Here is a 27,382-nt window from a genome sequence, read left to right as displayed (position 1 = left end):
ACATTATAAAACTGATTAGAAATAATCAAAGCTTATAGCAAAACCGGTTAAAATGGGGCTCTTTTCAGTTCGCTTTTACGCTACATTTGTTTTAAGCACTGGAGCAACCAAACCATTATAACACTTCAGTGAAGGCTAAAAAGAACACAACCCTGAAGGCTAAAAGCCTTAGGGATGTTTGTAATGAAGGGAGATGGGCTCTCCTCTCATCTCCCTCCATCCAAACATAGGGTTAAGGAGAAAACCTGCAACAATTACAACATTCATACCCAAGTAGTTTTGAAATAAAATAGCACAGATAAGATAACCCCAACTATTACCGAAGGAATTTTTCTTTTTTTGGCAAAAGGTATCTTTTATAGTTTATAATACAAGTATGCAGATCCATATAGGTGGACCACATATACATATAAAAATGATGTTACACATCCATTACAACAGAGACACAGAACTTGCAAGGAACTAAAGTGGGAAGAAGATAACCAAAATTCAAGGGCACAATATAAGCTCTACTGCGATGACATTTCTTTTTTTGTAAAAGTAATTATTGTGATGACCAAATATTATTACTAATATCTGCCCCCAACAACCTAAAAACTCAAAAAAAAAAAAAAAAAAAAAAGGAAAGCAAAGCATACAATGTTACAGAACCGTTGTGAGCAGATCCGATTGCATTGCATTTCTGATGTCAATTAAACATTCTTAGTCATGAAGAATACAAACTTTCTCTGTGAAATTCTCTCACACCATATACACTGCTCTTTTCCTTCTTATTGTGAAAAACCAAAGGACAGTGTACTTCCACCATCCACTGTACATGGCAACCAGCTAAGTATACATTTTTCACAACCCATAATATCTCATTGATATTTGACATCTCCTTCCCATAGGTTGAAAAAGGGAAAAAAATAATAAACATAAAATAAAAACAGAAGAAAAGTGAGTCCAAATAATTAAATTATCTAACCTTGGTAAATTCAAAAGTCCCTCTTCTCAGCTCTTGTTACTGGTGCTGCCCAGGCACTCATAGAATAAAATGTACCCATGGTCTGTATTACTCGAATATTCCTGCGCTGACCCAAAGAATGTCTGCACAGCGGACTCATCAATCATCTCCACGTTTTCATCATCGAAAAACAACCAATGGTTATGGCTTTTCACAAGGCTTACATAGTGTCCATGGTTGGGCCCACTTCCAACATGAACAACTACTGCAAACAGGGAATACTCAGAATCTGCATCTTCCATTGTGTTGCTCAGCTTCAGCTCAAGTGGGAAGACAACCCGGTATGACAGCTTCTTGTACCGACCCAGCTGCTCAATGTATTTGAACCGCTTCAGATGGATGACTAAAATGTGAGGTGGTTTCTTTATCTTCATCCTTTTCTGTGCCTCTTGCAAACTGCATGATAACGAGATCCATTTTCACTGATCAGCCAAAAAGGTATTATAAAATATAACAAATATTTTAAAAAATATTTATTATAGAATAATTTCTAGAATACCCTTTATGGCATAAAATGTTTTGAGTGTTGCTTTAATGCAAAATAATTAACCCAAGAGAAACTAGTAGTTGGCTGCACCCATTGCATTTGAATGCACAAGACAATATTAAATCATCAGAGGATAGAACCATAACCATATGGTGTCAATCACCTTCCTAAATGTGAAAATCATCACCTACTTTTAGGAATCAAGTCGATAATTGTTTTCACATATCAAAGCAAGAGAGCTTTGTGGTGATAGAGGACAAGAGAATTGTAAAAGAATAATGTAAATTCATTACTTTTAACCTATGGTGCCCATATATCTTGAACCCTTATCTCTGATTGGAAGTTGTAATCAACAGATTATGGTGTCAATAAATTGATAACCTTTACATGATTGCTATACCAGGCAAAGAAACAACAGATAATTTAGCTAAATAAGCAATCAATAAAATCTATTAGCGCACACATACCAGAGACAAACTAACAGAACTTTTCATATGATTGCTATTCCATTTTGTAGTGCTTTGGTAAGCTAAGACCTAAGGGCAAGCACTCTGAGTGTCAAACTGAGAAAAATGGCAGCTTAAGTATACAATAGCTCGATAATATGCCCAATCCAAATCACTATGAGAAACATGTAATCGATGCACATATCATATGGTATTCATATCATACAACGAATAACAAGGTGAAGAGAAAAGAGAAAAGGAAGGAGGGACAGAATAATGAAAGCTGCCTACCTACAGCATTTGTCACAGAAAAATTTGTCCTCGGCATTCAATGTCTCTGTTGAGCTGAAGTTTTTCAAACAACTTGTAATTGAACTATTCTGTTCAATATCAAGGCTCAAGTCAAAAAAAGTTTCATCCCTTGCTGTCACTGTCTCGCACCGCAGGCACCTTGTTTCATTGGTGAGTATTCCCTGACTCAAATAGCCATGGAAAGTTATGAGAATCTAACAAGAGTCAGCGAAGAGAAAAGTATTTACACCATCACTGCTAAACAATAAATAAGGAGAACAGATATGCTGCACAGACACTAGGATGTCCTCCATTTCTCTCTCCTTTTTTTTTTCCTTTGTTAGTGGGAGCAGGGTGCTCATTGGTGACAAGAATAAAACAGGAAAAGAGAATACAGATATAAAAAATTGGATCAACTGTGAAATCACCATGAATCAGCAGCATATCAATCATATAACTGATCATCAAATAAACTATCAGAAGTAATTGATATGAAGAGAAATGCATGCAATATAGGAAGAACACGAAAACTGTTTTTTTTTTTTTTTTTGGAGTAATTTTGTCGTTCAACTTCCCTGGCAATTTACCAAAAGCTAATAACTTTATAGAATTAACATATGATATGGCAGAGCAAAGTCACCTGAAAATTTTTGTGCACCCAGGTAACTAAAGGCTCCTTTAGAGCACCATTAGCCTGTGCATTCTTTGGCCCATTTGCAGTTTTATCAGAAGGTGATGAAGTTTCTGGATCACTTTTCACAGCTTGGGCCTCTTTCTCCAGTATGTCAACAAGTTCATTCAGCAAAAAATTCAAAAACTCATGGGCATCCTACAAAAAGAAAATATATATGTTATGTATATAATATAGTAAAGAAAATCTGCTCTTAATCTTATAAATTTTGTATTATACAAGAGAACATTGAAGAAATTCAACCAATATAATTTGAACCATTAGAGAGAGATTTAGCAAAGATGCAAAAATGAGACAGATGTTGATATTAAAACATGGAACATCAACTTTCTACAAGATTATGTATTTTGTCCCATTTAGTAAACATCATCTCATACCTTACAACGTGTTATCAGATGTCTATGCATAATCGCACTCTCAATCTTTCAACTAAGATACATGTATATTTTTAAAAAGAGGGTAAGTAAGCCCCAGACTTCATTACAATATAGTATAAGTCAAGATGCAACATGTCTCTGCACACTGGACAAAGCACAAAATAAGGATTCTCTAGAGTCCCAGGATTCTCAATTTGTCATCTAAATACAATCCAATTAAATTTTTTTATTGGTAACACGATCCAACTATTATTAGATTGCCACCAATGCAAAAAAAAAAAGAAGAAAAAATCCAAGAATTGGCATTCCAATCATAAAACCTAGTCATTCTGATAAAGAGATTGATCAAAACCAAGTATACATTATAATCCCCAAGTAATGATATATAAAATATAGAAAAAATTCAGCTTCTCTAAACTGCTCAAAATATTCCATAGGTTGGCATCTTAAATACACTCCACACTAAAAAATTGCAGTATGCATGTGTGTGTGCACATTAGCAAACGGAGGTGTATACGCATGCATTTCTTGTCGTCCTTCCACTCCCTTAAAAAAAAAAACCCTTGTTGAACAAGCACTGCAATTGAATTACTAGTAATCACTTTTCTGAACATCTAGCCGACAATTTTCTTGATTAATTTGTTAAGGATTCATAGTCAACCCCAAAGTTTGGGACTAATGCTTTGGTTAGTTGCGGAAAAAATTCAATTTCCTGTATTTTTCAGAAATTAGATTCTTTATATTTTAAGAAGAAATTTCTATATATGTTACTTTCCCAATTCAAAGATCATTTTCCTTCATATTTCTATTAGATACATACCTGGTGCATATAGCTACGGAAAAGCTCATTTTGCTTCTTCAATCTCTGTACAAATCGCTTTGGAGCAATCACGCCTGTTTTCTTCTTCTGAGAACTTATCTACACAAAGGCAACAATAAACTGTTGGCCCCACTATCATGACTGAAAAAATTAACAAGTAAACTGCATATATTTGTCATGGCATTAATATAGACATTCCCTTTTCAGGGGAAAGAGGAAAAAAGATTCTAGTTAAAACTTTTAAATGACACAGAGGGAGCATGGATACTTAAAACTGCAGCGAATATTTAACAATACAAAACAAAAATCTTCTAAAAAAATTTTATCAGATGCACGAAAACCTAAAAGTGATGTCCCAAAATAAGACCCTGGAACATTTTATGTTAATTCTAAAAACACAAAATATATAGACATCTATAAGACAGATGAGTCTAGATGTATCAACAAAGGAAGCAAGATTCAACAGTAAAACCTGCCAATCAAATATAAGTAAATGCCAAAATAGTGCCTGAAATAGCAGAACTAACTTGTGGAAATTGTATTCCAACAAATGCACAGGAAGAAAAACTTGCAAGAATAATATCTAACATAATAAAGACCACTAAAACATGTTTTCCCTCTATTGCTAGGTAAGATTTTACTATGTAGTCTGAGCCATGCTCTTCCAGAATATCAATCATATCACATCACAAAGAAACAAGCTAGTTTACCAACTTTTTCAAACTATACAAATTATTTCTTAAGACATCCTTCATACATACGTGTGTCTTGATTTTTTATTTATTTATTCAAGAGGGGGGAGGGGCATCCTTTTTCAATTTATTGAAATCTAGTACATAAACCTCTCTCTCTCTCTCTCTCTCTCTCTCTCTCTCACACACACACACACACACACACACACACACAATACATACTGATATTCACCTGTGAAAATAGGTCTGCCAAGCATGTTAACAGATTTTCTTCCACATCACCAATGCTTTTGTTATTTGCAAAATAATCCAGCAGTTGCTCGCGAAATGGGACACAAAAGTAAAGTGCCTGCACGCAAAAAATGACAATCAAATATAATAAAATTCTTTGTGACCACCAAGACCATACACAGACACGTCTATCATTGATGATCCCACATAGGAACTTTTTTTTTTTTATAACGAAATTTTATCAATCAAAAAGGAAACACCTGTGTATGCCAATGGTGTACTTGGAGAGCAGAACAATCAATCTTTTAAATTACAAAGCTCAAGCACATAGGAACCAAAGATACAACATAGACTTGTATTTGAATGAGTCTCATGTCTTTCATCAACATTGCAACCAAACACAATGTAAACGAGTGCCTAAAGCAAGTTTCAAGTAATCACGCCCGCCATAAAAAATATCTTTGGCACAACTCCAAAGCATAATTCCTCTCACCACTCTAATTCTAAATACAAATTGATAGAGAAACCAAGCAAAGCACACAATCAAACCCGGACGACCCTCAATATTTCCATATAGTTCTAACTTCTAACACCATCCAACACACCAAGAACTTGAAAAGCGTAAATAATCATTTCAGCTACACAAATTTGCACGAACAATAACTAATTCACACAAACGAGTAAACAAACAACTCAAATTTCCTGAAAAAGAAAAACCCTAAACTAAACTTGACTTCGTAAAATAAGGCAACCCAACAAGAAAAATTCAAGCTCGCGATGAAATACAAATTCCATCAGAAATTGAAACCCTAACCACAAAATCAAAACGAAAACAAAAAATTTCAAAAAAGAAGCAAAGAGATTCGGATTGAACCTGCAAAACGCTATTGCAATAGCAAGTGTTGCCGAAATTTTCGAGACCGAAGTAGCGCTCGCCTTCAGGGAACTGGTCTCCGAGAGCTTTCTCGAGCTTCGAGCCCGCAGCACCCATGAGAGCGCGTTGCAAAAACCGAGCGATGACTTTTTCTTTGTTGTTTTCTTCGAAAAAAAATTTATATATATCTCTCTTTCTCTCAGAACTCTCAGATCTTTCAAACTTGGCGGTGTTTCAACTCAGCGATATGCTCTCCATCGATGACTCGTAGAGACGTGCTTTTGTGTATTTTTGTTGTTTTTTAATTTTATGTGTTGGAATCGTTAGGGTTTGTTTGAAAAGTTAGTTCGGATGGTTTTTTTTTTTTCTCTCTTTGTGAGTTGAAAGAGAGAATGAGGGTTTCGCACGAGACTGTAAGAGAGAGAGAGTGGACGAAGAGATTGAAGAAAGAAAAAATAAATCATAATACATATATGGATAAAATATTAAAACAAGGTTTGACACTACCCATTATTTCCTGCTGGCGCCACAGATCACGTGGGTGGGTTGCCAAGCTGTACAGTAGTCAAAATATGAGTTGTTATTCATTTTTGGGCCTAGATATTTTGGGTTGGGCTTCATTGTGTTTTATTAGCCCGGCCCATGTTTTTTAAGAGGTTTTTTTTTTTCTGTAAAATTTTGGATTATGACCCAAAGAATTTAGTAAGTATAGACCTCCATTATTTTCACAATTTTTTACATACGATATGTTGTGATTGGTGAGAAGTAAAAATGATGTCAGTATATATGTGAAAATAATGTTATTCTAATCATGTAAGGAAAAATTGTGAAAAATATTGTTTTTTTAATATTAATTAATTGAAAAAATAAATTCTTTGGTTTTTAATAAATTATTATAGTAACATGGAAATTTATTATTTGTATTAAATGTCTATTTGACTTTGGTGGTTGTTTAGGTGTACATTTATAATATGACAAAGCATTAAATGGAGGTAACTTGTTGGTAATAATATATGACAATGTAATAATAAAGACAAAATCAATAATTCTACATAACTATTTAAAAGCAATCAAGACAATGATGTAATACATAACTCTTCAAATATATTGCTATACTTAATTTTAATAACCTAGGTATAAAAATTTATTGGTGTCTTGATTTGATGATAAAGAGTTATCATCAGTAACGAATGTCATAAGTTGAAATTAAAGTTATCAAGATCAAGATCGAGATCTTACATAAGATTGGCGAGAGGGTTTAGGGATCGGATCATAGGATCGGCACAAGGATTGAGATTGAGATCAGTGAGAGGGTTCAAGGATCAAATCATAGTATCGGCACGAGGATTGTAAGATCCTACTTTCCGATTAAAAAAAATACTAAAAAATATCCATAATTATAATTCATAATATATATTAAAGAAATATTGAAAAAAATGTAATTTTTGACACAAATTAGTGAAATTACTAATAAAGTACCATATTACAAATCACTACAAGAAAAAAGCCTTATTGCAATGAAATGTTTTGTTGCAATAAACTTCAATTGCAATGAAAAAATTTTGTTGCCCACTATTGCGATAAAGTTTGCGGCAATAGACTATTGCAACAAAATTTTCATTGCAATAGAGTTTTGTTGCAATAAAATATTTTTATTATTATTAAAAATACTTTATTGCAACAAAAAATATTGCTGTTATAATTTGTTGCAACACAATTTTGTTGCAATAGGTTATTGTTAATCATTATAAACAATATTATCGTCATTGTTAGCAGCCACATGACCCATATCATCCATTAGATAATCATCAAAATCTCTTAATATTGCATTTGGGGATTCATCCACTTCATTTTCATTGGCATCACCAAACTCAAATTCATCACTAATAGCATGAACTTTTTTTTTTTTTTATCATTTTCACCTAGCCAAAAAAAAAAAAGAAAAAAAAAAAGAAAGAGGAAGTTTGTATTTAAAGTTTTATCAATTTTGGGCTAAGGTCATTGGCTAATCTATTTATTATATTTTTTATATCAATTTGGGGCATTTGGAGGCCCAAATTTTTTTTTTCCTTTTGTATCACAAAATCTTTAGTATCGTTGTGGGATCGGAATCCTATAAGATTCTAAGATCTAAATCAGGATCCCATACGAATTTGACCTTAGTAGAGATTCTAGAAATCTAGTACAGTTTAAGGATGAGATCCTAAGATGTAGATCGAGATACTAATAACCATGGTTGAAACTATCTCTCCAAAAAAAAAACTAATTATAAAAAATAAATTAGGTTATACATATTAGATTTTTTTTTTAAAAAAAGAGAGAATATTTTATATGACGATTATATTATATTATTTATATATATATATATATATAAAGGAGTGAAGCCAAAATTTGAGTTTAGGAGCAAAATTGGAAGCAAAATTAATCTTGAAAAGTCAATCAACATTAGATAAATATAAGTGGAGAATGAAAATTTAAACTCTTGATATCTTCCCTGTACATACCATAAGTCCCTAATATATTATTTGACCCAAAGGTGGTTGACAATACATTGCCGCTAATGAAACGACACCGTGACGACATGAATAAAACTTCAATTTCATGAATAATTACCATTTGCATGGTGGTGAGCAGACAGAAATACACTTGCATTGAAGTGTTTCAAAACATCAATGATTAAAATTGAGTCAATTGGCACACTGTAGTTCATGATTAAATTACAACTAGTTCAAGGACCAACATTATATTTTGATATGACCACTATGTTGAGGTCCATAACAATTCAGATATTTTTTTAAATTGACGAATGATTTATGGAGATTGCTAAGCATTCGTATTAGTTCATACACAAATTTTTTTTTTTTTTTTAGTACAAGAAATTTTATTTTTTATCTTACACAATCACTTTTCAAAAACACATATGTTAGATTATCTACTTTATACTATATTTTATTATAATATTATATTTTATCAATTTTTTATTACTATCTCAAATTATCTCTCTCTCTCTCTCTCTCTCTCTCTCTCTATATATATATATATATATGAGTAAAAAATTATTAAAAAATGGATTTGCATGTGAATAGTAATCTTGTATAAAAAATGTAACACCTTTTTTTATTATACACACACTGATCTAGTTGCTTAAAGCCAATTTTAGAGGTTTTGTATTTGTGAAAAGAAAAGTTTTGCAATGAATATTTTAAATGGCAGCAATATCAACATGATGATTATAGGTAGACATTTTTTTTTTTTTTAGAGAAAAAATTTAGTTTTGGAGCTTGGTGTCCACTTTTAAAAGTTATCAAAATATACAATGTACCATCTCATATTAATAAAAAAAAAAATCCATTACACAGTTAAAAAGTGATCTAAAGAAATTATATGATAGCCAATAGCCTTATAAGCTTGTAGTTCAATTGGTACTTTTTGGTATTTTTAATGGAGATATCTATGATTCAAATTATTACTCCCTCATTGTAATTATTGAATAAATAAAAAAAGTATATGACAAGGTTAAAATAGTAAAAAATTCCCTTCCTTTAATTTTAATTTAGGTTTCATGGTTATCCCATCATTTAATACATGGGAAGCACGAACAACATGGCGATACGAGCAAATTCTGAAAATTATAACATTCGGCGGGTACAACATAGATATGACATGCGTATGACACACTAAATGAAGTGTTTGTGCTTCATAGTTTAATATAGCTACACTTTATCATTTATCAAAATTATATACACATTCTCATGAAACGTTTTTCTGAAGCTAATAAAAGTCTATTTTCCCTTGTTGAAATTCTTTATCATAGGAAGCAGGCATTTGATAAAGATAATAATTATTCTCCTCTTCCGTCCACTGATGTTGGTATCCAACCCCTATTCCCTTTATGAAAATCCCTAGTCTAAATTGTTGTGGGCTTGGGATCCCATAGGCAGTTCAAGAACTATGTTGTTTGGCAAGATAAGAAAGTCCCTAATCACGCGTTCTTATGTGTGTGGTGTATTAAGGAAACTAAATCATGCAACCATTTATTATGGGATTGTTTCTTTGCTCAAGTCGTTTGGCTTTCCGACTCTATAATTTTTTTTTTTTTTTTGTCCTTTCAAATTTTTTTCATGGATCTCATAGATGATGCTCTTCATTAGCTTCCATCTATGGATATATTCATTGGAAGAAGCTCGGATTCTTGAGGATATTATGCTTAAATGTGAGAAGTTTGTTAATATACCCTTTGTTAACATACCTTTACGATGTAATTGTCGTACTCTAGCCCTTGCTAGTGTTGCAAAAGAAAAAAAGATGTTATTATTTAGTTAGAAGAATGCCCCTCTCTTCTCTTTCCTATTGTATAGCGTGATTTTGAATAAATAAAGTCTAGTATTGTTTATGCTAAAAAAAAATTTATGTATACATTCAAATTATTAAATTCCAAGGTTTTGCACTTGTGTAAAGGACTATTTGTTAATAACTTAATATCATTGTCAATAGTCTTTTAGCTCAATTAGTTGACATTTTTTAATGTTTATAAATGAGGCATACATGGTTCATTTCCCCTTCCCCCCACTATTAAATTATAAAATATATACAGGTTTCACCTACCTATGTTGCATAAGATATTTAATATAATTTTTTCCCTAAATTAGTTCGGAGAAATCTTCTCAAGCCCACTATGTAATGACTCATAAAACAATCCATATATATTTATTTAAACAAATCACACATTTCATTAAATAGGCATAAATTTTGAATATTATCATATGATTCATATATTTTTCTTCTTTTATTATAATTCATAATTGGAGGTATGATAATTAATTTTAGGGTAAATTCCACTAAATCACCTTGAGATTTGGGCTAATACTAACTAGGTCCAAGACTTTAAAAAAAACTATTAACTTGGTCCTTAAAAGACAATTTAATAACTAACTTCGTTTAGCACAGTTACTTTTTTCTCACATTCTATTAACTCTTCTCTTTCTCATTTCAGACCCTCTCTTCACTCTCTTCTCTCATATTTTCTCTTCTCTAGTAAATGCTTATTACATACTAAGGTATTTGAGTTCTATTCACTGTGATTACACTAACATGAGTGTGGATTTAGGCACAAATCACACTATACAGCTACACCATGTCATATGACACAAACATACACACATAGCCATATAAATTCCAAAACCTGAAACCCTCAAAAATCATCCTAGATTACCAATCATGCACACAGATTCATATGCACACACTAACAAAATCACCATATTAGAGCCATTTTGAGACAAACCCTACATAAAAAAATACCCACAAATTTGCAAATGACCATACCCAAACCCCCTTTCAAGCCCAAATAAAAAATCACCGAATCCTTATATCACATAAGAAAACCCAATTCCTAAATTGACCAAGACCCGAACCAACAAAGAACCAAACCAAAAGAGAGAGAAAAAAAAAGAATAGATTAAGAGAATAGAGATCGGCGACCATCAGTGGATCTTTGTCAAACGTTCCCTTGATGTTTGACACACAAACCCAAACACAAACAAAGACTCAAACCCATAAATAAAGACCTAAACCCATAAACGAAGACCCAAACATGTTTGGCACCATACCAAAGCTGTTAGCATGGAACAATAGGCAATAGCAATGTTAGTGATGTGAAGCTCGAAATCCCTAGCCAAATGTCTCTATGGCACTGATTTGAGAAGAGAATGGAAGATGGTAGTGGAAAAATATGGGTTTTGACCATGGAAGAGGGAGTATTCAGCTGCCACGAGTGTGGGTGAGAGAGAGAGTGAGCCGTTGTGGATGAAAGAGAAATAAAAAAAGAAAGAGCCAGAGGTCTAAGAGAGAGAGAGGAGAAGGGTTTGGGTCTAAGATGAGGAAAAGAGAAAGGTTTGAGCTAAAGTAACGGTGCTAATGGAGTCAGGGACAAATTTGTTTAAGGATTAAGTTGGTTATTTTTGAAAAGTTTTGAATCTAGTTAGTACTAGCCCAAATTGCAGTTTAGTGGAATTTACCCTTAATTTTAAATGTCTCAATTGAAAACACCAGCCAAAGAGTTAATTTAAAAGTATATTCACATTTTACAATTTTTTTTTGAGAAAAGAAAAATGATTTTTTTCCTTAAAAAAGAAAAAAAACAAAATTTAGCTACAAAATTGATTATAACCTAAAGTTATAACTTTACTCAATATCTTTTTATTGAAGGTAAAATTTGAGAATTTCACCATTAGATTACATCTTCTTCCTATATCTTACATGCTTACAAAATTTCTAAAAAATTAAAGTTCAATAAGTATGCTATTAATAAATTATTTATATAACTAGTTTTTATAGTTTATAATTATACATAAGATGTAATTTTAGTAACAACACTTTATCAAAAAAAATAAAATAAAAAACAACAAAAGGAGAGCGCCTTATCTACTAAACTTGAGTTGTGAAATCCGAACTCCGAAGTAGTACCACTGGCCAAGAAAGAAGCAAGCAGAAGATGTTGAGTCTCTCAATTGCCTCACCCTCAACCATCATCTTCTCTCCAAAACCCCACATTCCAATCCCCAAATCCTCATCCTCCTCATTCAATGGCGTTAAGATCCAAAAGCACATTCGCGTGCCTCCCCAAAGGGTCTCGTTCTCTCCATCGTCGTCGGTAGTGATGATGTCGAAGCGGTTGGATGAAATGAAAGAAATAAGGACCAAAACCACAGAAGAAATCAACGAGGAGGTAGTGGACCTCAAGGGTGAGCTCCTCATGCTTCGCCTCCAGAAGTCAGCACGGAACGAGTTCAAGTCCAGCGACTTCGGTCGCATGCGCAAAAGGGTACTCTTCATTTCCTTTTCTTTTCGTTTTTGCTTCTTCAAGCTTTGGACTACCTGTTTCTGTTTGTTTTACATTCATTATTGAAACATAGAAATGGGAATTGTAAGTTTTCATGGAAATTTCAAATTTTTTACGTTTTTTAGACTAAGGAGCTTATATTACACTAGTAGAAGTAGTAAATTTTGGATAAGATAGAATGGCGGAGAAGAATACATGTGAATGACATGATTATTCTGTTGAGTATTTATTGTCGACCCCATGATTTTGGGACTAAAGCTTTGTTGTTGCTGTTGTTTTGACTATGAGCTTCATACTGTGGTATGAAGATTCTATTTTAGAAGAAACGAGGAATTTGGTTGGGCTATGTAAGGGGTTTTGTGTGAAGCTGTGAAAACTTGCTTTTGCTGGCTGCATACATTTTGTTATATTTGGTTGCAGGGCATTGTAAAGGGTTCATTGTTGGAGTATTAAATATGAAGAAGGCCTCGTTTGAGCGGTTAGAGATGATGTTAGAAGAAGGGATAATTCTTTTCATAATTTTGGGAAATTCTGTGTTGAATTGAGTCCTATGTAGCCTTTCGTGGCTAGGTTTTTTTGTGGCTAGTGTTTGCTTCTCAGATTCGATAAGAAGTATGGATGAGGTAGAATTTTTGTTGTGATTTAATTCATTAAAGATTGATACATTTGGGGAATGTTGGTATTGATATCTAATAGCATTGCAATGTGATATTATTTCACTGTGCTTTATTGAGCTCAGGAAACTTTGATAATTCTAAATTGCTTATATGTAGGTTGTGGTGAATAGGATTATAGGAAGTAGCACCTAGAGTAAGCCGGAATGAGAAAGCTTAAGTGTATTGTTATGCTAACAAGATGACAATAGTTTGAAATGGACTGTTTGTTAGTTTGAGTTAGGACAGTTGTCAATCTATTGTGTTAGGTATGAGGGTTAGGATTTTGGTTCGTATAATAAATAATAAAACCAAGTTTATTTCTGTAACTTTGACTATGCATCTCTTCTACATTGTGAAAGAAGAGGAGTTGCTATATGTGCTAAATCTGGAGCAATAATGGAGTAAAGTGAAAAATGCTGATAACTCCTCATGATATAGTACTTGACAACAATTTAAAGTATGTATGTAAAAAAAAAAAAAAAACTAATTTAAACTTGTTTTTTCATAAGCTCAAGCAGATAACTCTGTGCCAAAGATTGTGTTTAGGTTCTTGGGAATTTAAAGAAGGGTAGGCAGGAAGAAAAAGGGGAGATTTGGCCTGGCAAGTGATGCCACTACGCTTAAAGTGGAGGATTTGGAATGAGCCCAAAAATAGGGCCTTCAAGGGTGTGGCTTTGTTGTTGTATTCTTTCAAATAAAATTTAGTAAAGCCATAACAAGTTTGTCCATTTATAATGGCTTCATAAATCAAAGGCATATTGTTGATATTTCTAGTTGCAATGAACATATCATGTCTAGGTTTAAAAATTTGATCATCGGAAATATTTGGAATACACATCATATTCAATTATTCTTTAAGCTTCAGTTTTCTGTTTGAAAACTGTCTCTAAGCTGCTGCATTACTGGGATTGGTAAATTTTGGTTGATCTACTAATATGGTGGTGAGGTCCTTATCTGATAATGCAAGCGCTTGTGGTTTTTTTTTTTGGGTTTTGTTGATGCAATGTGAAGCATATGGCAAGGGTTCAATTTCTAATAGTTGACATATATATGCACTTATATGTTGGAAATTTTGTCGGGAGGTGAGTTTAGTTAGTGACATGGTACTAAAATTTATTATTGGGAAAATGTTAGTGAATCATCTAGTTGTATGGACTGTAGAGATGTTTCTGACTGTCTATGTTTCAGAGGTGGGTGAATGTATGGCTACCTATTGTTTATGTTTTATGTACCTTGAAAACCTTCCATTGCTAATCTCTGCGTCATTTTTATTTGTAAATATAAGAAGTTAATTTGTTTGCTCCTTTCAGAATATACAATTCAGTATTATTTTCTTCATTTCTCCTTTTTCTAGAATAGACAATTTAGTGACATCAGATGCTTTGTTATCTATTTCAAGATGCAAATGAGCTATGGCTTGTTGATTTAATAAGCTTTCCTTATGTAATATATGCTGGTTTTATGATAATCTGTGAAACTGCAATGTTGTATTCTGGACTTGAGTCTGCATACTTATTACCCTTAAGATCTATATTATTCTAATATGGAGGCTGATATCAATAATAGATTGCTCGTATGCTTACTGTTAAACGGGAAAGAGAGCTCGAGGAGGGAATCAACAAGAGGTTGTCAAGAAAGTTGGACCGACAATGGAAGAAAAGCATTGTAGTCAGACCACCTCCTTCTTTGAAAAAGTTGCAAGAAGAAGAAGCAGCTGCAGAAGCTGAGAAATCTGCATGAGCCAATCTCAATGTCTTCATAATGAATACAATGTTCTTTCACGGTTTAGAGTGCTGCTCTATTTCAGGCCTTTTCTTTTTTGTTTTTTGTGTATAATGTCTTCTTGCTAGTAGTGTAATATGATTCCCCCATTCCCCTCCAGTTGTTGTTTTCTTGCTCAGGTTTTCTTTGAAGTCCAAACTCATTAGAATGTTGGACGAAAATCTTGAGTATATGCTCATCTAGTTGCTAATTAAAATCTGTTTTTTGAATTAGCTCTGTTTGGTTGTATAGGAGCAGATTGGCAGTTTTGCTAATGAGTCTAATGAGAACAGATGGAAAGGATAAAAGAGTTTATTCTCTGCTTGTTGGGAAGCATGATATTTTTTCATGATAGTCTGAAAATGTCACTGACCTGCATATGAAACCCCAGCCTTTATAATCACCACCTTGTTTCCTTACTTTCCCTTTCTTCTTTAAAGAGATCCTTATCCTGTTCCCATGAAGATCCTAATCCCCATCTTTGGTGGAAGTAGTAAGGCTTCCTTTGGTTGGAGGTGAAATAGGGAGAGTGGAAAAAAGAAGAAGAAGAGAAAACAGTTGAGAGAGGTGTTTGGTTGGAAAGGGGAGGGGGAGGAAATTTTGGTGGGCCCGGGTGTTTTCTTTCCTAGCCCACTAAAATCCTATCTCTTCAATTTGGAGAGAAAACTTGGGGGACTTTGCTTCAACTCAATCAATTATATTTTTGCCCCTCTTTTTGTAATGTTGAACATGGAAATCTCAGGTAACGTTGGTATTTGACTTTGAGTCATTTTGTATCCAAGTCAAACGCAATGAATTGAAAACATAAATAGACACAACTAGGCCACATTCATGTTCACAAAGTCCTTTAGGATGGAGAGGTTATCAACTATGCCAATTACTTTAGAGAAAGAGTGACTGAGCTTATGATGATTTGCGAGCCATAACAGAAAATTTCAATAAGGAACTCGGTAGGGGAGCATTTGGCATAGTTTTTGAAGGGATTCTAGTTGATGGCACAAAGGTTGCAGTGAAGCGTCTTGATGGTTTTAGTCAAATCAAAAAATCATTTTTAGCTGAAGTTAAGACAATTGACAACACTCATCATTTCAACTTGGTAAGATTGATTGGATTTTGTACTGAGAAATTTCATAGGCTTTTTGTTTATGAATACATGTCTAATCGGTCTTTAGATAAATGGGTATTCCAAAAAAATCCTAAGACGCTGCTTGATTGGCAACATAGAAAGAAGATCATCATGGACGTAGCAAGGGAACTAACTTATTTACATGAGGATTGCAGACAAAAGATAGTTCACTTGGATATTAAACATTTAAACCCCATAATATCCTCTTAGATGAGAACTTTAATGCAAAAGTCTTTAATTTTGGATTGTCTAAACTAGTTGATTGTGACCAGAGCTAAGTTGTGACAACCATGAGAGGAACTCCTGACTATATGGCTCTAGAATGGTTGAGTTCAAAAATTACAGAAAAAGTGGATGTCTATAGCTTTGGAGTAATGGTCCTAGTCGTATTGTGTGGAAGGAAAATTTTTGATCACTCTCAGCAAGAGGAAGCAATGCCTCTACTTGACTTTTTCAAGAAAAAAATTGAGGAGGACCGATTGTTGGATCTAGTTGATAAGTATAGTGAAGATATGCAATTACATGGACTAGAAGTAGCGAATATGATGAGGGTTGTCACCTGGTGTTTGCAAAATGATTTCACAAAGAGGCCTACCATGTCCATGGTGATTAAGGTCTTGGAGGGTGTTGCAAATATTGAATCTGACCTAGATTATTTCTTCTTGAATCCACCTTTACCAAAAATGAGAGCTGAAGTTGATAACCAGGAATATATTGTTACTGCCACTCCATTATTGCCTTCAATCTTATCAGGACCACGGTGACAGTTTACCATACCATCTTTCATTGCCTAACAAATGAGGTAATTTCCATACTACTAATAAAGTCTCTCATCCAATGACTAATACTGGTAGTTCGACTTTTTTTTAGATGGAAGCTTTTAACCGGAATAAATCATGTGGTCATTTATTCGCAATAGCAATGCTTCTCTGTGAACACTTACTCAGTTATTTGACATTGTTGCAGTCCTAGCTGTATGAGTGTTTACTCTGTCATTGACACAACTTTTAGTTTGAGTTGTAGACCCTTTTTTTATGAGAGGAAGAGTTGCTGACTTTGTTATTGTAAGGTTTTGTTTCGACATATGCACATAATTATATGAGGTAATTTCCATACTTCTAATAAATTCTCATGTCCATTGACAAATATTGGTAGTTCAAATTAGCTTTCAAGATGAGTCATGCCTATGGTCATTTATTGGCAATAGCATGGCTTCTTAATTTGTTAACTTCTATTTGACGTTGTTCAGTGATGCAAATGAGTTTATTCTGTCATTGACACTGAAATTTAAATTGGAGTTGCAGGCTTTTTTAAAGTAAGGAAGAGTTATAGACTTTGTTCAGTTGTTGTATTGTTGTGTTTCGAATCATATGCGTAATATATAGTTGCATTGTTTATGTAAGTTTGAACTGAAGTAGCAGAACTTTGATTATACTGTAGTTGTGTGTGCTGGATAATGTCCCAGTCACAGAGGTGGTTGCCGAGGAGGCATTAATTGTACCACTACTTGTTCTGTTTGCAACTTAGGTAATGAATCCATTATTTACATTCTCAGAGACTGTAGAGTTGCTAAATCCTTTGGTTCCCGGAATTTGTGCTCTAAATTAAACAAACCTTGTAGGTAGGTGGCAGAGACCAAGAGATTGGGACTTCTTCCAGCGTTGTTGCTGAGTGCTGGGCTGATCCTAGCTTCTAAGCTGTGGTTCAAGAGTCTTGAAATGGAGTTGTATGCCAAATCTGTTGTGGACTTTAGTCACTCTGATCCGATTCTTCTTCTAATAGATCTCTCTCCTCTCTTTTTATGTGATTTAGCAATACAGTCTGACGCATGTCCTCTGTGAAGCCAATCACCGTGCTGATGTGTTGGAGAAATTATAAGGTCTTTATAATGGACAAGTGACGTTGTCTATTATTCTACTAAAAGACTCTCAGCTGTTTAAAATCGCTTAGTTAAATTTTTTTAAAACAAAAACTAATTACTGACTAAGCAATTTTAAACAAGTGAGTCTTTTAGTGGAATAGTAGATAAATGATGTAGTCTACCAAAAGATTGTATAATTTCTCAATGCGTTGGCTAATTAATTTTGGATGTAACCAAGAAGGGAACATAGACTTTTTAGTTAATTCAGTTGTTCCTTTTGAAATCGTTTTGTACCTTAATCAGGATGCTATTGATTTTTTTTTTCCTTTTCTAATCTACTATATGGAATTCCTCATATACATTCTAGTATCCTGAAGCAGCTAACAAACTTTTTTAAGGCAAGTTAATTTGTGGCAATCAAATCTTTGGTTTATTGTAGTTACGTCCATTTCTTGGATGCTACTCGGTCTTAGAAGCAGAGGTTTCTTGAGCACAAGGACTGAAGGACATTTGATATGGTTTTTTATTTTTTATTTTTGACATGTATAATGCATAGATATCCAATTGCAAAAATCGTTGATTCTCAAAAAATAAAAAAGAAGAAGCAAAAAGCGTTGTTTTGAAAAGTTTTTTCATGCAATGTTGCTGACAAGTCAGATTTAGTTATGTAGAGGAATAATGAATTAACTGATAGATTTTCTATTATGTCCGAAGTTTTTTTTTTGTTATTTTTTTTCTTTCTAATTTTGACGTGTATAATGCATAGATGTTCAATTGCAAAAATCCTTATTTATTGAAAAGTTTCAAAGTTAACAATTTGATATATTGAATTGAACAAACACAATAAGTGTCACCAAAATCTCTCCCGCCAACTATTGAATTATTAATAAATAAAAAATAAGTATCATCAAAATCAAAATTCAATAAATAACAATAAAACTCATATAAATTTGTAACAAAGTGGAATTTTCGAAGAACTTTTCAAAAGTATTAGCTTTGCTGCAATTTTGGTTAAGCAAGCGTATAAGTATAACAAGGATTGAGCAACCCTCTGACACAACATAGTTGTGCCAACTTTAAATAGTCATGTTTCACTAATTTCAAATTCTAATTAGATTATTTAAAGCCCCAAAAGTTAATTTCTAATGAAACAAAATTCACTCATAAACTAATTGTGTTGTAAACTTAATTTGAGCTGGTGCTATTATTTTCTCCTTTTTTTTTTTTCTTTTCTTTTTTGAGATACAATATTTTTCTCCCTTTAAGGACTAGATGGATCCAATTTGAAGACTAAGATGATAATGTTATTGTCAATCACATTATTTCTAATTAATTTTATAGTAGATTTTATATTTTATATTTAGAATTTATTTTTCATTTTTTTTATATGCAAAATTACTAATTTTTTTACAAAAAGTTGCAAATATGTAGTTTAGCTTTAATCTTTATGTGATATAGTCAATATTAAGTAGGATTTTATGAATTTTGATTTTGACAAAAAATCTTATTGCAAAAGAAACTCCATTTCACCACCTCCTCACTCTCTTCAAAGACCCTCACAGACCAATCACCCTTCCCCTTCATTTTCTTCACCAAAACCCGATTCCGTATTTGGAGCTCCGCCTCCGACACCCAAACCCAAACCCTCCCCAAATCTGCTATCCAACGCATTGCCCACAAGCTCTGCTCCTTCGGCTTCACCGAAGATTCCCCAAACCCAAACCCAAACCCGAGCCCAAATGCCGGAAAAATCTTCATCCCTCTGCCCGACCAATTACCCAAACACCGGGTCGGACACACTCTCGGTACGAGCTGGTCCACTCCCGATAACCCGGTTTCGATTCCGGGTACGGGTTCCGCCTAACCAAATACCACCAACTGAGGCGCGAGGTGATTATGCAGAAGAAGGAGAAGAAAGCACCGGCATTGGCGGAGCTGAGCTTGAACGAGGAAGAAGTTGAAGGTAAGGATGGCAAGGATTGTTAACGAGCGGTGGAGGCACTATGAATATGAAGAGGACTCATGAATAATTGGAGGTTAGCTTTGCTTTCCCAATTCTTTTGATTTGAATTGTAAATTGATTGGATAGTTTATGCTTAGTTATTAAAGTTTGTGTTGTTATAATGCTTGAATTACAATCGAATTCGTGAAGTGTAGTGTGTTAGTGGAAATTGGAGATTGTGAGTGGAAAGGAAATGAAAGTAGGATAGAGTTGTATAAGTACTTTAACATACTGTTTGTTTCTATTAAAAACAGTAAAAATAGCTAAATATAACGTTTTGACAAAATTTGTAGCAAATTAGCACTGTTTTAAAAATATCTAATAATCTGTCACTTTTTTTAATATTGGAGTTTTAAAAAATCGAGTTTTAAATAATACTTGAGTTTAGTGAACTTGAGTTCTTAGATAAGTCGCCAGTATGACACATTAATCTAGAACGTGAGGAATTAAAAAAATAAGGTGATACTTGATATTGCAGAAATCGAGTATTTCTTTATATTACTCGAGCTTACAAATTCAAGTACTTTGTTTTTTTTTTTTTTTTTCTTTTTATTTCGTACAAAACTTTTACTTATTTCATGCATTTGATCATTGTGTCCACCATGTTGGGTGCATCATAGCACCGTGGGTCCAGCCCACACTTTATAAAACACCCCATTAAAGGAGGCGGTATATGGTGTACCCGGCATATATGCCGGGTCACTCACACAGGGGCGGGTTCCACACACTGTGGGGCTCGCCCCTGTGTGAGACACCCGACATATATGCCGGGTACAAGATATATTTTTCGCCATTAAAGAGGTTGTTGGACATGCCACAAAAGTCAGCCTATTTTCTTCTTGGCCAGTGACTTAGGTGTGTTGGACACGCTGAGGAGAAAAAGAAGAAAAGAAAGGGGCTGATGCATTAAGGCTATTCAGCCTAAGGGAGAGCTGAAGGAAAAAGAAAGTGGCTAAAGCAAAGTCAAGGCAAGGTAGTTGCATTTATTGTGATTTGATGTCAAGAGTATGAAAGGAAGAAAAGAAGGAGAAGATGAAGAAATAAAAGGAGAGGCCATTCGGCCAGTGAGCAAGAAGTGAAGTCCCAGAGAAAGTGAGGACTAAGTGAAGTCTTGAAGAACTGGTGGACACAACGATTGCAGTTGAAGATGAAATAAGTAAAAAGTTGAAGATGAAATGAGTAAAAGTTTTGTACGAGACAAAAAGTAGTAGAAAAAGGAAAACTGTTGATTTCCTAGGTGAGTCGAGAATCCGAACATGCAAGCAAAAAAGCGCAATAATATAAGGATGAGAGCATGTCTAACACATAAACATGATGTGATGAGAGAAACAAAGAATAAATACTAAAAGTAACTCAAAGCACCCAAAAAAAAAAAAAAAAAACAAGAAAACAAACATAATTGTAAAACAAACAGAACAAGGTTTTCTCATAAAAGATGTCTCCTCTATGAAAATTCCCCCCTACGAATGTACACGAGTTCAATAGACTCTCTAGTATACTCTCCAGACTCTAGTATACTCTCCACTAACCATATATATATAACTTAACCACAAAATCATTAAAAGTTTATTAAATAAATACAAATACAAAATCATTAAGAGAACAAGCAAGGAAATCTCTCCTCGTCTAAGAAAAAATAATTACAGCAGGACTGAAAATAGACACCGCAACTCCTTGTCTAATAAATTGCTTAATTTCTCAGCTCTAGTACATAAGTTGTATCAAAATCGAATTAAAAAAAGAAAAGAAAAAAGAAGAAGAAGGAAAACCCAATAGTAATAATATTGGATGCAGTTTGATGCAGCAATTCGGATTAATCAGAAAAATTTGTGTTTTTTTTAAGGAATTAATCACAAAAATGTCGTGCATGTATCATGTGTGTGCGTGTGACATAGAGAACCTCTAAACACGGCACGGACTTGCAAGTCAACCAGTCAACTAGGGGAGGATCGATGAAGTTACATTAGTTGTTGCGTCAAGTCGTTGCAGAAGATGATCATTAATTTTTAATTGTTTTTTATATGCCAGAAGGAATTGTTACTAGCTATGCTAGTCATTCCATCCCTCTTTCCTTGTCCAGTGTCCTTTTTGCCTTTCTTTCTTCTACCACCATATACATGTTCCAGATAATGGGTGTAAGCTGGGCTTGCTGTAGTCTATTTCTTTTCTTTGCTTTTTTTCTAACTCCTTTTCCCATCTTAGTGACTGCCCTGCCAGCTTATCTGCCTGTAAACTCTCCTATTTCATGGACCAACGGAGAGTTTGACGATTTTGAAAACTCTACTACTGTATGGACCGAAGGATATCCTACTGCCAATTTTAACTATCCCTATGCGGGAATCATACTTGCCAGTTCCTATACAGAAAATGAATCTGCTAATTGTGGTTGTGGCTTCTTCTGTAATCAAACGTGCGACAGCTCTCTCTTTGCCCTTTTCACTCTTCATTCTAATCCTGATTATGGATTGACATTAGTTGGTGCAGAAGTACCATGGTCTGCCAACCCAAACAATCCGGTTAGAAAAAATGCAACTTTGAAGCTCACTTCAAAAAGAGGTTTAGTATTACAAGATGCTGATGGAACTATAGCTTGGTCCACAAACATCGGCAACAAATCTGTGGCTGGCCTACTCTTAACTGACACGTGCAACCTCAAGCTCTTGGATGAAAATAATGCTACAATTTGGCAGTCTTTTGATCACCCAACAGACACGCTGGTTCTTGGGCAAAAGTTGGTGCCAGGGCAGCAGCTCACTAGCAAAGGAGGATTGTTTTCGCTCTCTCTCACCAGTGAAAAAGGGATGGTTGCTTATATCAATTCTAACCCTCCACTACCCTACTTTTCTCGATATTTCGGAGGTATTCTTCGCAACGACATTTACGTTCAATTTCTTAATCAAAGCTTAGCTCTCTTCACCAATCCATCATTTAAGCCACAGGAGAAAATTGAAATATTTTCAATACCATCCTCAATGAAGTACATAAGATTTGAGTCCGATGGACACTTGAGAGCGTATGATGAGGAGTGGAGTCAAAAGTATGATGTTCTTACACCATATATTGATGGTGCAAACTGTCCTTACCCTACATTTTGCGGCAATTATAGTTTTTGCTCAAACGGTGATCAGTGTATTTGTCCTCCACCAATAAATGGTAAAAGCTATTTTCGGCATATTGATGACAGGCAGCCTAACCTTGGATGCTCCCTAGTTACTCCCCTGTCTTGTAAAGATTCCAAAAATCACATTCTTTTAGAGCTCAAGAACATCACATACTTCCCCTTTACAAACAACGTCAAATATATACATCAAGACTACCAACAAATGACTTTAGAGAATTGTAAACATGCATGCTTAAGAAATTGTTCGTGCAAAGCTGCTATTTATGATTCAATTTTGGGAAATTGCTATTTACAATCCCAAATTTTTTCATTGAAGTCCAATTTTGAAGAAACAGAGTCTTGGTTTATATTATACATTAAGGTGCAGAATATTCCTCCTTCACAACTCCAGCTTGATAAACCATATTCTCCTTCACAACTCCAGCTTGATATAATATTGGGATCCAGCCTCGCATTTGCGCAGTTTCTTTTTATTGGAATCTTTGTTTTTCTATTTTGTAAGGAGGAAGTTGTTGATGAAGGTGAGGATTATTGTTTAGATCAAGTAACAGGAATACTCACAAGATATTCTTACGTTGATTTGCAAGCCATAACCAAAAATTTCAAAAACAAGCTCGGTGAGGGAGGATTTGGCACTGTTTTTGAAGGGACTCTGATCAACAACACTAAAGTTGCAGTGAAGCGTCTTGATGGTTTCAGTCAAATCAAGAAATCATTTTTAGCTGAGGTTAAGACAATTGGCAACATTCATCATTTCAACTTGGTGAGATTAATTGGATTTTGTGTTGAGAAATCTCATAAACTTCTTGTTTATGAGTACATGTCTAAAGGGTCTTTAGATAAATGGGTATTTCACAAAAATCCTGAGATGTTGCTTGATTGGCAACAAAGAAAGAAAATCATCATTGACATAGCAAGGGGGTTAACTTATTTACATGATGATTGTAGGCAAAAGATAGTTCACTTGGATATAAAACCTCATAACATCCTCTTAGATGATAATTTTAATGCAAAAGTCGCTGATTTTGGGTTGTCTAAACTAGTTGATCGTGACCAAAGCCAAGTTGTAACAACCATGAGAGGGACACCTGGCTATATGGCTCCAGAATGGTTAAGTTCAGTAATTACTGAAAAAGTAGATGTTTATAGCTTCGGAGTAGTGCTCTTGGAGATATTGTGTGGAAGGAGAAATGTGGATCGCTCTCAACCAGAGGAAGCAATGCATTTACTTGATATTTTCAAGAAAAATATTGAGGAAAATCGATTGTTGGATTTGGTTGATAAGTGCAGTGAGGATATGCAACTACATGGAGCTGAAGTTGTGAATATGATGAGGGTAGCAGCATGGTGTTTGCAAAATGATTTTACGAAGAGGCCTTCCATGTCCATGGTGGTTAAAGTCTTAGAGGGTGCTATGAATATTGAATTTGACCTAGATTGTTTCATCTTGAATCTACCTTTAACAAACATGAGAGCTGGAGTTGATGATCAAGAAGTGCATGTTGTTGTTGCTACTCCATTATTGCCTTCAGTTTTATCTGGACCACGGTGACTTTAGCTGTACCATCTCCATTGCTTCACCAATGAGGTAATTTCCATACTTATAATAAATTCTCTCATCAAGTAACGAATATTAATTGTTCAAATTTAATGGGAGCCTTCAACACCTGTCATTCATGTGTTCATATTGGCAATATCATGGCTTCTCTGTTAACATTTATTTGGCACTGTTGCAGTATGTATATGTGTGTGTACTCTGCTGGTGACACTAGAATTTAAGTTTGAGTGGTAGATTATTTGTTGTATTGTTGTGTTTGGATCCTAATGATCAGTGTGTAAAATATAGTATTGTTTATGTAAGTTTGAACCGAAGTTTCAGAGCTGGGATTTTTCTGTTCATATATATATAGTTCAAACTCGCATGGTTTAAGTCACACGAGAATGGTTGGAACTGTGCGGTCACTGATCAAGTTTGCATATTGAAGTTCCTATTACCTGGAGAAAGGATCAGATCATGCAGGTTATATATATATATATATATTTTTTTTTGGGTTTGAAAAGCCTCTTTATACAGATGTTGCTTAAAAATCTTATTTAGACCCCTCCAACCTATGCGACAGAATAACAAATTAACTGGGCTCGTTTATATTGAAGGGGAGTGAGGGGAAATGGAGAAAAGTTAGGTAAAGTTGGCCGAAAATTAGGGTAAAAATTACATAGATTTTTAAAGGAGTTCAAAAGTTAACAATTTGATATATTGCACAAATACAATAGGGATCACCAAAATCCACAATAAATAACAACAAAAAGCATATAAGAATTTGGTAATGAAGTGATGTTTGACACAACATGCGAACATAACACATTTTTTTGCGAGTTATTGTTTAGTGTAAATAAATTAGTGTCAAAGCACGTTGACACTATTTAACACAATTAGTAAATGGGTCAATTGCAGGTTGACTTGCTTAAACTGCAATCAACCCGAAATGACTGGTTCGTTTGAATAAATATTATTTTATCTAACATATATAAATTAGAATTCTAAAAAGATTTGGGTAATTTAAAGAATTTTAATGGTTATATTGATAAATCTTTTATTGATGCTCTAAAATCCTAATCCTTTTTCCCAAAACAACGAAAACAACTCTATTTTTGCTTTTTTTTCCAAGACCTATTTAACTTGTTTGACTCAACGTATGCCCTCATTACAATGCTAGATAATGCCGAGCATAGTAGTACGCAATGGCGTTGCAAATGAAGAATTAATCAAGCCCAATGGGTGTTTGTCGATTATGTGTAGCGGTAGACATCTTGATCTGCAGACTGATATTATGGGGCTTTTGGAGGGCTGGCCATAATGAGCTTCCAATGGAGCCTTGATCGAGGATCATATCTTGGAAGTGTAGAGGCTTAGGTAATTCCTTTACAGTTAGTTCCAGCTCAAAAAAAATGTCATAGAAGCAAAACCATCCATCTTATTTCCTACGGAAACCAAGCAATAAGTAAGGGAAGGGAAATACTAGGTTCACAAGTGGAAGCTTGAGGAATTTGTGGAAGTGGGCAAGTAGCACAGGAGGTCTATGCCTAGGGCCTTTTGTTGTGTTGGTCAGGTATCCCATTTTAAGAATACAATTCTCTACCCCACTTTAGGTGTTAGAACTAGACCACGGTGGTAAAATAGCTTTTTAGCTAATTTACCACCTCAAACTCCAATTTAGTGCCCAACATTAATGATGCCAAAGACAATGTTTTTTTTCCTTCTTGCTACAGTGAATTGCCAAGACTAACAATTCACTGTAGCAAGATGGCACTAAAAAAAAAAAAAATTATCACTTAAGCCTGGTTTGGATAGCACATTCATGTTTATAAGAGCATCCACAGTAGATGTTGCAAAAAAAAAAAATGTCATTTTACAACACCAAAACCCTATTTTATTATTTTACCATATCATTTTACAATATCTCATTTATCAGATGTTGTAAAATTCAATTCTATACATTAAATTAATATTTACTACACAATAAAATAATATATTATCTCTACCTATTATCATCAACGACAGCAACTACATCAACGCCGATCAACAACAGCAACAACATCAACACCAACAATCCAACACCGACAACATTAACACCAACAACACTGGCAAATTCCAAATCCAAAAACCTCAAAAAAAGAGGGGGAAAAAAAAAACTCAAATAGACCCAAACTCAAACAACGATTGGCCTAAACTCAAATAGACCCAAACTCAAACAACGATCTGAAGGTCAACGGTGAGGGTTGTGGATGTCGGTGGCGAGCGTTGGAGCATGAGGTGGCGAAATCGGCGGTGAGCTGTGGAGAATAAGGCGACGAGATCAACGGCGAGGACTGGCGAGATCGGCAGCGAGGACTAGAAAGTGAGGCGGCGAGATCGAGATCGACAGGGAGGAGCTAACAGAGGCGAGATCAAGATTGAGATCGGCAGGGATTGAGAACGAGATCAGTGAGATCGAGATCGACAGGGAAGATTTTTGGGTTTGATTTAAGGTGCAAAGAGAGAGAGACATTTGAGGTTGAGGGAGGAGCGGGGAATCTGATCTGAAGAGGGAGAGAGAGACCG

The 27,382-nt window shown here is 34.4% G+C and overlaps 3 protein-coding genes and 1 pseudogene across 3 annotated transcripts; 3 read left to right on the top strand and 1 right to left on the bottom strand.

Annotated features, from left to right (window-relative positions):
• Nucleotides 1-642: 642 nt before the first annotated feature.
• Nucleotides 643-6,370, bottom strand: LOC142625556 (ubiquitin carboxyl-terminal hydrolase 3). The gene is made up of 6 exons (XM_075799187.1): nt 5,916-6,370; nt 5,043-5,159; nt 4,119-4,217; nt 2,871-3,059; nt 2,231-2,412; nt 643-1,402 (listed from the first exon to the last, which is right to left on the bottom strand). The coding sequence occupies exons 1-6, from the start codon at nt 6,030-6,032 to the stop codon at nt 994-996; spliced, it is 1,113 nt and encodes a 370-aa protein (XP_075655302.1). The 5' UTR covers nt 6,033-6,370; the 3' UTR covers nt 643-993.
• Nucleotides 6,371-12,295: 5,925 nt separating this feature from the next.
• LOC142625963 (large ribosomal subunit protein uL29c) lies at nt 12,296-15,403 on the top strand. The gene is made up of 2 exons (XM_075799723.1): nt 12,296-12,735; nt 14,976-15,403. Exons 1-2 carry the CDS (start codon nt 12,406-12,408, stop codon nt 15,147-15,149), a joined length of 504 nt encoding a protein of 167 aa, XP_075655838.1. The 5' UTR covers nt 12,296-12,405; the 3' UTR covers nt 15,150-15,403.
• Nucleotides 15,404-15,899: 496 nt separating this feature from the next.
• LOC142625482 (G-type lectin S-receptor-like serine/threonine-protein kinase SD2-5) lies at nt 15,900-17,060 on the top strand (annotated as a pseudogene).
• A 5,120-nt stretch (nt 17,061-22,180) lies between these two features.
• LOC142624177 (G-type lectin S-receptor-like serine/threonine-protein kinase SD2-5) lies at nt 22,181-24,948 on the top strand. The gene has a single exon (XM_075797708.1). The coding sequence runs from the start codon at nt 22,181-22,183 to the stop codon at nt 24,830-24,832; it is 2,652 nt and encodes an 883-aa protein (XP_075653823.1). The 3' UTR covers nt 24,833-24,948.
• The last annotated feature ends 2,434 nt before the right edge of the window (nt 24,949-27,382 follow it).

Source organism: Castanea sativa, chromosome 2 (genome assembly GCF_040712315.1).
Source record: "Castanea sativa cultivar Marrone di Chiusa Pesio chromosome 2, ASM4071231v1".
Classification (NCBI taxonomy): Eukaryota; Viridiplantae; Streptophyta; class Magnoliopsida; order Fagales; family Fagaceae; genus Castanea; species Castanea sativa.
Note: the sequence above shows the minus strand (reverse complement) of the source record. Positions and strands in the feature narration are given on the sequence as shown.

Excerpts from the sequence above, each read along its gene's own strand:
- LOC142625556 (XM_075799187.1), bottom strand. The coding sequence starts at position 6,032 with ATGGGTGCTGCGGGCTCGAAGCTCGAGAAAGCTCTCGGAGACCAGTTC. Across the intron at positions 4,218-5,042 it reads TGGCAGACCTATTTTCACAG|ATAAGTTCTCAGAAGAAGAA; the intron begins GTGAATATCAGT and ends GCCTTTGTGTAG. Across the intron at positions 2,413-2,870 it reads GGGTGCACAAAAATTTTCAG|GGAATACTCACCAATGAAAC; the intron begins GTGACTTTGCTC and ends TATTTGAGTCAG.
- LOC142625963 (XM_075799723.1), top strand. The coding sequence starts at position 12,406 with ATGTTGAGTCTCTCAATTGCCTCACCCTCAACCATCATCTTCTCTCCA. Across the intron at positions 12,736-14,975 it reads TCGGTCGCATGCGCAAAAGG|ATTGCTCGTATGCTTACTGT; the intron begins GTACTCTTCATT and ends TATCAATAATAG.
- LOC142624177 (XM_075797708.1), top strand. The coding sequence starts at position 22,181 with ATGCCAGAAGGAATTGTTACTAGCTATGCTAGTCATTCCATCCCTCTT.